At 43.5% G+C, this 13,026-nt stretch overlaps 1 protein-coding gene and 1 pseudogene across 2 annotated transcripts in view; one reads left to right on the forward strand and one right to left on the reverse strand.

Annotated features, from left to right (window-relative positions):
• Positions 1-2,296: 2,296 nt before the first annotated feature.
• On the forward strand, positions 2,297-4,137 carry LOC311626268 (nuclear prelamin A recognition factor-like; annotated as a pseudogene). The gene is made up of 2 exons: positions 2,297-2,309; positions 3,095-4,137. The product of its transcript is annotated as a nuclear prelamin A recognition factor-like (transcript).
• A 2,170-nt stretch (positions 4,138-6,307) lies between these two features.
• The window catches only part of MREG (melanoregulin), a 49,247-nt gene continuing 42,528 nt past the window's right edge, over positions 6,308-13,026 (reverse strand). The window contains exons 3-5 of the mRNA XM_084891955.1: positions 10,469-10,559; positions 8,737-8,900; positions 6,308-8,207 (exon numbers count right to left, since the gene is read on the reverse strand). Of these exons, the coding sequence (XP_084748081.1) occupies positions 8,073-8,207; positions 8,737-8,900; positions 10,469-10,559 (390 nt within the window). The 3' untranslated portion in view covers positions 6,308-8,072. The remainder of the gene's footprint in view (positions 8,208-8,736; positions 8,901-10,468; positions 10,560-13,026) is intronic.

A 13,026-nucleotide genomic window follows, 5' to 3' on the forward strand; every position in this document is an offset into this window, starting at 1 on the left:
ACACTACTGTAGGCCAGGCACTATGAAAAGACTGGGTCACGGGGGCACAAAGATAACCAAGATTTGGTGTTATCCTACAGAAGGTATCTGGAAGTAATGGCATGAATTTCAATGCAATATGATAAATGCTCTAAAAAATAAAGTCTGTAAAAAGTGGGGGGGAAATCTACTGACACCACCAACAACCTGGCCTATTGAATAACAAAGGCATATATTTGTTACAATATTCAAATAAATGCCAAAGATGAAAATAACCTGGAATGCCACAGAACTAGGGGAATAAGTAGACTTGAGGGTAACTTGAGTCTTTCCTCAGGGAGAAACTCAGAAATACAAAAATGGTCTTAATTCACAAACGTAAGTTTGTTGACCTCTCTCCTTTAAGAAACATTCTTGCCTCTTCGTTGTTCCATTTTCTGCCAACTTCCAAATGTTCTCTAGAAAAAGACAATCTGAAATTTATGAAAAAGACGCAACCATTGTAAAGGAGAGAAATGAATAGGCCGCTGTATATATATATTCAGGGTTTTTTTTTAATTGTTCTCCTCACTAGTTCATGGAAATTTTTATCCTAAAAGATAACAGAGTGAATCAACAGTGACATCTAGTGTTCAACCCTATCCTTTGAGCAAAGTCCCTGGGTGGAGAGATCCTGGTGTTAATAGAAAGTGCAAATCTGTTACATGGAGCCACCAATTGAGATCGTTGAGATGCACTCACCTGAGCACTTACGGTGCTGCCTCCACAGATGTCCACAGGAAAAGGATGCAGGTTGTCTTACTTCCAGAGAGATTCAACATCTCCCAGCCTTGGAGCAGTTTGCGTTCAGGAGTTGGTTCCATTCCATCTGTCTCAGCCTCCCCTCTATCCCAAGGTCAAAACAGGATGATAAGTCCTGGAGGACACAAGCCCTGGGTGACTGTCTAAGAGCCTTCTCTTGGAGTTAAGTGAATAGGTCTCGTTAACTTTGGAAAATAATCCTGCTTTCGCATTAACTTTTTACTGACATCCTCAATAAATAGTGAATTGTGGGGTGCCGAAACCGAACATTGTCACTAGTAGTCAGATGTAAAAAGGGCTGGCCCACCTTAATGGCTCTGAATGGCCGGAGCTATCAACTCATTGTTTGGTTGAGATAGTGGTAGTTGAAGCAACTTTAACTTGTTAATGGTATGTAAATTCTTGTTGATTTTCTGTTGTTGGAATTTCCTGCCTAAGGATGTCTTCGTCTCAGAACCTCAATAAAAGGGATGGCAAAAGGCCAGAGCAGTGGCTAGTCCTCCCCCTAGAGGTGGACTCCCGCCTGGTCCCCATTTTCCCAAATTAACCTTTTTCCAGTCATTTAGGGTGCGACCTTCTCCAGAAACGGAACTCTGAGTGGAGCCCTGGACCATGCGGGTTGTGTTAAGGGATTCCACAGTGGGGGAAACTTAACCTATTGCATTCTACAATTAAGGAGATATTTTTTATCTGTATATGCCAGTAATCTTCAACATTTTTTATACTAGCAGTGAAACTCTTTAGAGGAAAAAAATTAAATATTACTTGGAAAGATAATTTTTTTAAAGGGATTAATTTAGATAAAAATAGATTAGATGTGGCTGCTCTATTTAAAGCACAGCTAGGTAGAAGAACTGGAAACCCAGTCTCGGGCTTCCTGACCCCTACCTTTCTCTCACCTCTCTTCTCTTCATTTCCTGCCTGGATCGGTGGCTGTGGGCGCTGGGTAATGACATCACATAACAATGCCCGGCTTCCTCTCCCTAGGGACTAGCCTCCTTGCAGTTTCTTCAGCCCAGGAACCCAACTTGCTTTATAGCCAGGTGCAAACATTTTATAGGCCCTTGACCAGAATGGAACCTGCGGCCCTTCAGTCTGCAAGCTGACGCTCTATCCACTGAGCCAAACCAGCTAGAGCCTTTTTACTATTTTAAAATTTCCTGCATGATCTTTATATTTTAAAATGACCTTTCAGCAAATGCCCATTTGTTTAGTAAATATCAGTGATTTTTCAGCCTTTAGAAGAGAAAGGTGAAGGCTATGTGTCGCCTCCCCCCTAATCTTGCAGTCAGGTGCTGTATTACAATGAAAGTGAGTCTTAGCCCAAAATCTTCTAAGCATACAACCCCTATTAGCCTGGAATGACACATTTGCTTCCTGTGATTCCAGAGAAGTTCTCCTTTCTTTTCTCAGGACCTACAATCTATATACATAAAGAGCCAAGGTCCTGAATGACCTAAAGGACCTCAGGCTCCACTGATCAGGGGATGGCTAACAGGGAACTGGAGTGAGTGACATGGTGGGGACTGGTGAGTAGCTGGAAGACAGGCCTCTTGGCCCCTCCTCCCAGCCCTCAGAGTCCAATCAATCGGTGGAGGATGTGAGGAGGTACTGGGGACTGGCTTCCTTAGTAGCCCTGCAGGTACAATCTCCAGAGGAGAGGACAGGCACCAAAGGGCCAGTACCGCTGGCACAATCCCAACAGGCTGCCAGCCTCCTGAAACTTGGCCTCAGGCACCAAGGAAGAAAGGATACCGCCAGCAGCGCCAGGGCAACCAGCAGTGACTGACTGCTCTCCCGGTGCTTCCACCAGGTCGCTTGAGCCTGTCCTGCTCCAGAATGCAATCACTGCACACGGAGGGATATAGTAAAAACTCAAAAGCCAATGACCAAGAGAATGCCACAGTCAACGTTTGGAATCCAGCTCAGGAGAACGGAGAGAAGGGAGAATTCCATAAGTGACTGCCTGGTGTGTGACAGTTGTGTGACCACAGAGAAAGGAGTCCGAGTTTCTCAGCAGAACACCAAGAACTTCTTCCGTGTTCTGAACCTTAATAAGAAATGGGATACCTGCCAAAACCGGTTTGGCTCAATGGATAGAGCGTCGGCTTGGGGACTGAAGGGTCCCGGGTTTGATTCCGGTCAAGGGCATGTACCTTGGTTGCAGACATATCCCCATTAGGGAGTGTGCAAGAGGCGGCTGATCGATGACTCTCTCTCATAAAAGTTTCTAACTCTTTATTTCTCTCCCTTCCTCTCTGTACAAAATCAATAAAACATATTTTTTTTTTAAAAAAAGAAAAAAAGAAATGAGATACCTCACAGCACAAGGTGCTGGCAGTGTCTATGTGTCCCAGTCTCTGCCTTGTTTTGCTGCTAAATTCAGCCTCAGTGTTACTGATGCATCCAGAAGGTTCTGTGAATTTCTCAAAAGCCTCTTTGACATGAAGATAGCTTCGGACTTAAGCATCTTGGAGAGCCAAAAGGAATTTGTGTGTGGGTCCTGCCAGCACCGTGAGGAAGAGCCCCGGCTACCCATGCTGACCTCCACCTGCCCCATATGGGACAGATCTGCAGAGCGTGTGCTGGGTCACCCCAACACCCCCACCTCTGCACGACCAAGTCTCCCAGCAGACCATGGGCTCTCTGGTTAGGGATCACTGCACCAGAGGCAGAACCTGTCCCCAGATAAGATTTTCCATGTCACTGTGGCCCCATGTTATGACAAGAAGCTGGAGGCCCTTTGAGAAGATGTTCCCACAGCTTTACGTAGTTCCCAGGGTGCTGACCGCAGGTTACCCTCAGGTGGAATTGTCCAGATAATGGAGCAAAGTGACCTTGCCTCCAATGACGCCGCCATGGGCACTCTATTTGGAGACATGAAGGAGGAGGAGGTGAGGCTTCATGAGGGTGCCAGCTCTGATGGGCACCTGGCACACATCTTCAGGCACACGGCCAAGGAGCTGTTCAACGAGGACATGGGAGTGCTCACCTACTGCACCCCGAGGAACAAAGACTGACAGGAGGTCATCCTTGAAAGGGATAGAGAAGTTCTGCTGTGCTGTGAGGCTGCTATGGCTTTTGGAACACCCAGAAGTGGTCCTGCAGCTGTAGAGGGCGGTCCCCTACCCCTTCCGGAGGTCCTGGCCTGCCCCGGGGATGCCTAAGCAGCAGGGGCCAGGCCCTGGTGGAGGATGGGTGTGCAGACAGGGCACTGCTGCGGCAGATGGAAGGCATCTATGCTGCTACCAGGTGTGCCCCCCGGAGACCAGCTCCCTTGTGCAGGAGCTGTACCAGGAGGGGCTAGGGCAGGGGGGCTACTTCCTCCAGGCCCAAGAGGCCCTGCACACTGTTTAGCAGGGCCCAGGGCAGCCTGCCAGGACATCAGCTGGTAAAGGTCCAGCAGAGGCCCAGCCTGCAGGCCGCCTAAAGAGGGTGTCAGACACGTGAAGGAAAGACTTAGCATCTCTGTCATCATTTGGTTTTCAGAATTCCCTGCTGCCCGTCTGTTGGCTGCCTCCCTCTGCGGGGCACTGTTGTCCTCACATGGTGCAATTGGAATATTGTATCTCGAGAGGATTGTCCTAACGTATGTATCCTTTTATCCGACGGTGAAAAAAAATCCCAAAGAACAAGAATGGAGACAGACTACTGTCCTTTAGGCTTAAAAAACAAACAAACTCTGAAGTGTCCTATGAAGAGCTGAGACTTGGTTCTGCCCACGTGCCTCAAAGAGACTGGATGAGGAACTGGCCTGGTTTGGCCCTGACTTTACCCACTTATGTTACTCTTGAAGTTGTCTTTGCCACAATGTGAATAAACTGCCACCTTTGGAACAGGGGCTCATACGAAAGTCTGCATTCCCAGCTTTTCTTGAAAGGGATCTATGTTCTGCAGCTGTGGCCCCCATCCTGAGATTGGGTCCTGTTGACCAGGTCCTGTCGCCGGGAAGCAGGGGCACTGGAGTAGAGCTTCCCGCCTCCCCATCCCTCGTGCCCTTTTACATTCAGGGATTGAGCTGAACTCACTTTGGGGGAGGCCTGGCAAGGGTAACAGGTGTCACGGATGGAAATATGGAGAATGGACAGGGGGACACCCTACTCGGTCCCTCCCTGGGTGGGGTCAGGCAGGTGAAGGCCGGCCAGTCAGCCCCACAATTGGGTGAGATAGCGTCTGCTGTATCCACCTCTCTCCCCATGGGCCCGGCCACTCCCCTCAGCTCCAGGCAGCCTTCTGCATTCCATGACAGTGTACTCTGCCCACATATGCTGCTTGCCCTAAGTGAGAAGGAGGAGAGCAGTTGGCCCACAGACAACTACACAAAAAGATAGGGCTCATGACTGGTGAATGCAGCGGCAGTGGCAGCACTAAGGAGCAGCAACCCAAGTGGTAAGGAGCTGTGAGCAGGCGGGAGATAAGGACAAGGGGTCCCGGACCACGAGAGGGATTTCCAACTGTCAGCTTTGGTCCATTCCATGAGGGCCTAAGCCGGCAGGCAGATATCCCTGAGGGGTCCTGGACTGCGAGAGGGCACAGGCTGGGCTGAAGGACTCACCACCCCCTCCCAGTGCATGAATTTCATGCACCGGTCTCTAGTATTGAAACGAAAATTTGAAGAAATCTTGAGTGATAGTTTCATTCTTAAGGCAGACCCAACTACCCTGTTTTCCCGAAAATAAGACAGTGTCTTATAGGTCTTATTTTCAGAGGATGCCTTATTTTTGGGGAAACATGGTAGATTCCGATAAAAATCAGACAATATAGTGTGAGGTCTGTGAAGCAGGCAAAGGACAAAAGGCACTCGAGGCCTTGAGCATTGCTGGGTTCAATGGGTTCTTAACATCTTCCTCCTGCAAAGATAATGGAGGGCAAACAGTCTAACCACTTATCTTGACTACTACTCATTTCATATGTGGAAAATTATTCCTAACACCCTCTATGCAGTTTAATGGACCTTCAGTTTTGATAAAGATGATTAAAATGATTAAACAACCATCTTTATAAAGTGGCCTGCTGATTATGATACTTCAGATCCTGCAAGTCTCTAGGATGTATGACAAAGTTTACTTATCCATTTCATATTAATAATGCTGAAATTTTTTAAAAAATAAATTGCTACTAAAAACTACAGCTGTTGGTTTTTGAAAAAGTAATGATCTATAAGTCTATGCTTTATCGAGCTATTAGGTGTCATAATTTAATTTTTGTTTTTATAGCACTGTTCTTTCTAAATTTAATCTTACTACTTAGAATATAGATGAGTAGCAAAATCAGATAAACTCCATTTAGTTAAAATGATCAAAAGATGAGGCTTAAGCTAAGACCTGTTTTCCTGACTCAGTTCTCTAAAACCCAGTCTTCTAAACCCATGTTAAGGGACTTGAAAATTGAAAAATCGAGATACCAAGTGTCCTCTGGAGTGTGTTAAAGGCATATAGAGCCCCGGCTGGGCAGTGGGTTTAATCCTTGGTCAGAGCACCTATAAGAATCAATCAATGAATGCATATATAAGTGAAACAACAAAATATTTCTCTTTCTCTCTCCTTTTTATTTCTCAGAAATATCCAGCCAAAAAGTAAATACAGAAACCTTTTAATTCCCTGCAAAGAAAATTTCCGGATAATTCCATATGTCTTTATAATCATAGACATTACCAAACATTACCAAAAATAAAGACTATGGTTACAACTTATTCTCCATAGATGCAAACAATCTCATCTATTTTGACATCAAAAAGGCAGAAAGGCAAAATACAAATTCCAAGGACAGAGATGAAAACACTACTTTCTATTATTAAAATTTATTTTTTTATTTTGTTTGATTATTGCAGTTTGTATGTTAACCTTGCAAGAACTCATGGAAGTAAGGAAAAATATTTGCAGGCTAATTTTAAACACTATGAGAGGGATTAAGCCCTAAATATTTTTTTAAATAAGACTTTTAGCTTACTTATTAAACTAGAAAAAATTTTTCCTGAAACATGATACAGTAGTTAAATTGGTCTGCAAGGCATTAATAAATGGAGAACACGGGTCTCCTCTCACAAACAACTGAAACATCATGTTCACTACTATAGAAACTAGTCAAAATATGGATATTTTCAAGTAAAAATTCCCTGGAATAGACTAAAAACAAGTTACCTTTTAACCTGAAGTTGAAAGAGCAAAATCAGTAAAAGTAATAATATTGTCATTGTTCTCGGCAATCTATTCATGAATCCTACACATTCTGAAAGTCTTTTCAATAAAATGAACCCTGATTTCTTGGCAAGCTCCTTACGTAAGAGGCAAGTAACTTTTGGAGCTGGCCTTCTTGGTCTGTGGATAGAAGCCAGCTGTACTGCCAGCATTGCTCCATTTAAAAAATCACCTTCAGAGTGAAAGTCCAGCAATGACCTTCTCCAGTGCAATACCACCTGCAGAGATGCAAGATGGCACGAGAGGTCCCTGGGCAGGTGCAACTCTCAGCCAATCAGTCGGAAACAGGTTACAGAGAAGAGAAAGAAGCAGAGGCCAGATGTTTCTGTCTACAGATGCTATCCTGGGTAAAATATCAAGGGCTTTTGGATCAGAAGTGGACAATGTGCAAAAATGAGGTAACCAGATACCAATAACACCGAGAATGTAAGATGCATGTACCACAACTAAAGACAGAGTTTTATATATATCCCTGCAGGATGCTCTGCTTTGGATCATTCTATTTGAAATTCACGGCTGAGCCACACTCTTAGTGATTTCTATTATCTGGTACATCTGTATTTATAAATAATTATAACTGATATTTAAATGATGCCTCTGACACTCTCCAAGGTTCTTCCAAATTAAAGAAATGTCACACAGTGCCTGGTATTATTTTGATTTAGCCTATATGCACATATAACAATTGTTTAAAAACTGGTAATCCATATTGGGCTCAATGAGAACTCTCTCCATTAATCTTATTGTTTTACTAACTAGAATATCCCATTCTCCCAATAGAATTGATCAGTAAGGCTTATTGTTCGACCAAAACCGGAATGAGGGCAATGGGTTCTCAGAACCAAAACACTCATGATGAAATGTCCCACTGACAACCTCTTTGATGCAGGCTGTTTCACTGCAACCGGAACATCTCACAGGATAAAGACCTCATGAAGACCAGATATCCAAATCCTTAGGCTTTTGTAGGATTCCGAATCATTTTTCACTCAGTTGGCTCTCTACTTGCTCACTTGTATCCACACTCATTTTCCAGCTTTGGTTGGCTGCTGAGTTCCAGTGGAAAAACTCAAACTCTGCTGCCCAGCCTCTCCTCTAGGGACTTGGAAATGGAAGGCAGTGCAGTTCTTCCTGGCCATCTGCCAAGCAGGGCGCCCCGGGCTTCTTGGGGTAAGTTCGACGGGCAATTTTAAAGAACTCTTCTGCAGCATCGAGAGCGATGAGACGGTCCTGCCAAGAAAGTAAATACGAAAATGTTGTCAAGATGGGAACCCAAGCCCTTCGGTGGAAAAAAAACAATCTATGATATCAACAACAAAACCCATCCCAGACCTAATAACAAGGAAACATCAAATTTTTCTCAAATTTAGAGACACCCCTTAACCCTTACTTACATTATCCAAGAAACAGCCTTTCAAATTCTTTGTCAATCTTGGGTTATATAAACAACATTTTTCCTACCTCTGACCTACAAAGCTGACTCTACAGTAGAATTGGTTGAAAAATACAGATTCTTAAGTCACAACACAAGCCTCAGTAGGTCTGAGTGCAATCCAGAAATCTGAATCCTACAGCCCCCCCCCTAACCCTCCCCTGCCGGTGGCTCATGCTCCTGGCCACAAATGCCAGCACCATCTGCTACCTCACATTGTGGGGTTGCTGGTGGGGTTGGAATGAGGAGTTTATAGATTAACAGAAAAGCAAAAGAAAAAAAAAAATGAAAGCAAAATCAGGGCAGATGAAAAATGCATCCACTCACCACAACGAAGAGGTATCTCTCAGAGAGCTCCCAACCTGTTGGGAAAATAGTGGTTTCCTCAGCCAGTTTCAACAAGATCTCTCGAGCTTTCCTAGTGTTTTTAGAGTCACTGATGGTGCTGAGTTTCGTCACTGACAACAAAGAGTCTGTTTCCTTTTGAAAACCTAAGGTGAACAAAAAAGTACCTGTCAAGTAAAGTAGTCACAGGGAGGGACTGCCCTGCAGCACAGGCCCTGCAGCAGGTGGAGGGACCCCAACGTGGATTCTGAACAAGCATCACAAGCATCGGAAACCTTAGAATCCATGCATCACAAGCATCGGAAACCTGAAGCCAAAGGCACTGCTCCCTGGGCTGCTTTCCAGTTCAGGGTGACCTGCTAGTGGTGTGTTTCGTTAAAATTTGTTTGAGCCCTAGCTGGTTTGGCTCAGTGGATAGAACGTTGGCCTGTAGACTGAAGAGTCCTGGGTTCAATTCTCGTCAGGGGCACATGCCTGGGTTGCAGGCTCAATCCCTGGTTGGGGGGGAGGAGGGGGGCAGTGTGTGTGTGTGCAGGAGGCAGCCAATCAATGATTCTCCCTCATCATTGATGCTTCTATCTCTCCCTCTCTGAAATCAATAAATTATTTTTTAATTCGTTTGATATTTATTCTTGTTTAATTTTCTTTTGTTAACTTTATCCATAGAGTTAAGCCTCATGCTCATCCGCTGACTGCTTGTTTCCCTTGTTTGGGTGTGAAACCCTCCTCCCTCACCCCACTTTTCCTTTCCTCCCCAACCCCCAGCATTCCAACGGTGCCTCTGCGGCTGGCTGCCAAAAGGTGCTCACTTCCAGGTCCCTCCTTCCCCAAGCCCACCTTCCCTTTCCTGCAGCAATACGGTTGGCTGCTTACTTACTCACCCAAAGGTAGAGAAGACTCATAGATTTAAACCTACTTGGAAAAATGACATTTAAACAAAGAAGACTATTAAGTCCCACCAATACTGAGTGAGCAGAGGGGGCAGAAGTCCATCCCATAACACTGTATCCCAAGTAAAGCAACAGAGGCTGGCAATTTGGCATCCCACTTTTAAAAAGATACGATGCCAAGATGTCATGTTCCCTTTCAAAGCAGAAGGTCTGAGGACTTCAAAGGTGACACATTCATTTTTAACCATTAAAATGAGCTTATTTTATAATGTGAGGGCCATGGTTATTGTATTGAAATCCTAGCAGAATTCATAAAAACCAATTCCCAATATCTCCTCAAATGACACAGGGATTTTCCCCAACTTTAAAGCTTTTCTGCCTTTTAGTGCTTCTGAAAGTTTACACTGAATTTTGTTGTTCTCTTAAAAATAAAAAAGTTGATTACAAACAGTATCTTTCCCAATCTGCCTCACCCCATAAAGCTATTACTAATTGGCCAATCACTCCCATCTAATTCAATCAATGCACAACTCCAAAAAAATTCAATAGTGCCCATATGATTCCACTGCTCTGTGCTAGTTGATTCTGAGGACAGATGGGGGAACACATGGCAAAACATGTCCGAGACCCGGGCCAGTGATAATAAAAGTGACAGATGTTTATGCTGGAGGAGACAGGAGGACGGGATTGAGGAGAAATTCATGCACAGTAGCCTTCAGTCGTCAATTACTGACACTCCTTGTTCAAAAACCCTCGTGAAGAAAGTGAAGAGGAATGATCACCACTACTCATTTTTACCATTTCATAATCACTTACAGACTCACCTAAATCTTCTAAAACGTGTTTCCATCTATTTCTCACTTCCCTTCGAATCTGTCGCAGGGTGTAGATATCATAATTGAGTTTTTGCCACTCCTGTAGGAGAATAAAAATTCAGTTTTATTTTCACTCTTTGGCCTCTAATTCCCAAACTTAAGCTGTTTAAACATATGTATCTCCTCTTCACTCATCTTTAAAGTATATCTAATAGAAGAGTCGATAGGAAAATACTGGCTACCATTTCTGGAGAATCTAATCTGTAGCAGGAGATATGACACATTACATTAATTATCCTAATTAAACCCTTCACATTACCTAGCATCTCAACTTCAATGATCTCACCTGTAAAGAGGAGATAACAAATGTGGATATCCATTTAATGTTGTAAAGGTAAAAGGTACATTAAAGCACAATGCACGCACATGGTGTGCACCAAGAAAATCCATGCATCATTACAGCCATTTTATAGATGAAGAATCTGAGACCTAAAAAAGTTCACTGGCAAATCCAATATCGCCCAGTTAATAAATAATAGAATTGGTATTTGAATCCAGGTTTGACTCCTCAGTTTATGAGAAAAATGACATACAAAGAATGTATGTCATCCTTTATTATAGGGATAAAGTAGAGCTAGGATTCCCAGGTTTCTTGATTCCTAGCCAATGTTTCCCTTATCACATATCTCAGCATCACTTTCTTTCATTTCCATTCCTAGGATAGAACGAATTCCTATGAGCAAAACTATTATAAGGTTTTCATTCTGAAAACTTCAGTCTTATGGGTCGTAGGCCATCATGTTGACACCAAAATAGAACTTGAATCTTTCAGGAGCATTAGACTCTTTTACTGAGCAAAGCATTTCTCTTAAATGCCATTGAAATTGTTTTTAAGGGGCTCTATCTATAGGGAACAGTCATTTTATAAAATACACCTTTTTCTCTTAGCAAAATCACATAACTATCCTAAAGCACAGCTTAAAAGAACATCATTCTAAAAGGCTCAATTTTCGACTCAAGTTTTATGATATTTTGACTCCTCTCAATGATGCTATTATTTCTCATGAGGCTCCATTCAAGGTTTGCCTTGCTCACTGCTAATCAACTTTCAACTGGTTAAGAGAAATCAATTTAACTGCCATTTAAAATGTTAAAGATACCACTTAGGGGAAAAAAACTAGCAAAATAAAGTGTGTTTTGTTATAACTGCATTTTAGATCTGTATCTGAAGATATGCCAGCATGACCTCATGGATTTTAGCTGATTATTAAAAGTCAGGAAGTGGGAAATTTGAGGACCCTTTCTTGGTCCAATTATTTATTTATTTATTTATTTATTTATTTATGTATTTATTTGTTTACTTACTTATTTATAAAAGGCACACACACACTTGCATGTACTCAAGAGTATGGTGATTGGAATCAAGGATAAAATCTGTGGCCCTACCAGGCCCAGAGCAGCTGGGTCGGGAGCAGCCAGGCCCGGAGCAGCAGCAGCCAGGCCGGAGCGGCAGTGGCCAGACCCAGAGCAGCTGGTTGTGGAACGGACCAGAGCAACAGAGGCCGGGCCCGGAGCAGCCAGGCCCGGAACAGCTCGCTTCTCGCCTGCCCACGCCCCAGGGCTGCCTCTCAGACATGGCTGGAAACTTTTGGGGGAACTTGAGGGTCTGCTGAATCAAGTGATGAAGACTTAGATCTGGATGTGTTGAGTTAGTATTGCGCTGGGGTGTTGATCTGTGAGTGCCTTGTGTGGGGTCTGGATGAGGTTGGTTGATCTATTTGGAAATGTCTTTGGTGTGAAGTGTATCTTTGGGCATGTGGAGGTATTATTGATATGAGAAGATGCTAAGTAACTGATTTACTATCTGAAAAATTTAAAGTCTGAAAGTTTAAGGTCTCTTGCCAAAAAGAGGTTTTAAAGCTAACACCTTAATTTTAATGGAGAAAGGGGAGGACAAGCCCTTCCCACCCAGAACAGGTAATCCAATTCCAACCAGCAGCTATCTTTAAACATTTACATTTGAATGGCTACACCTTTTGATAGCCTAAGGGCAAGTTTACATATAAACAAGTTTGCTTCTCAATTCCCAGGGCAGACAAAACAAGGTTTAAAATTATTAGATTTTAAAATTTATTCTTACGCCGGGACCATTTGGCTCAATGGATAGAGCATCGGCTTGGGGACTGAAGGGTCCCGGGTTAGATTCCGGTCAAGGGCATGTACCTTGGTTGTGGGCATATCCCCGGCAGGGGGTGTGCAAGAGGCAGCTGATCGATGACTCTCTCATCGATGTTTCTAACTCTCTATTTCTCTCCCTTCCTCTCTGTATAAAATCAATAAAATATATTTTTTTAAAAAATTTATTCTTAGAAGTGTAAAAGTTTATTAATTTAAAAACAACAACAACAACAAAAAAAGGAGATTGAAAAACCTGATGAACAATATTAGCTGTTGATTTTAGTAGAGTCGGCGATACGGGAGGGGAGTGGACTGACAGTTCTCGGGGAAAGGGGGAGTGGTGGATGCGGGAAGAGATTGAACATAAACTGTGCACCTATGGATGAGGA

The sequence above is a fragment of the Pipistrellus hanaki genome (assembly GCF_964339955.1).
Source record: "Pipistrellus hanaki genome assembly, chromosome: 8".
NCBI lineage: Eukaryota > Metazoa > Chordata > Mammalia > Chiroptera > Vespertilionidae > Pipistrellus > Pipistrellus hanaki.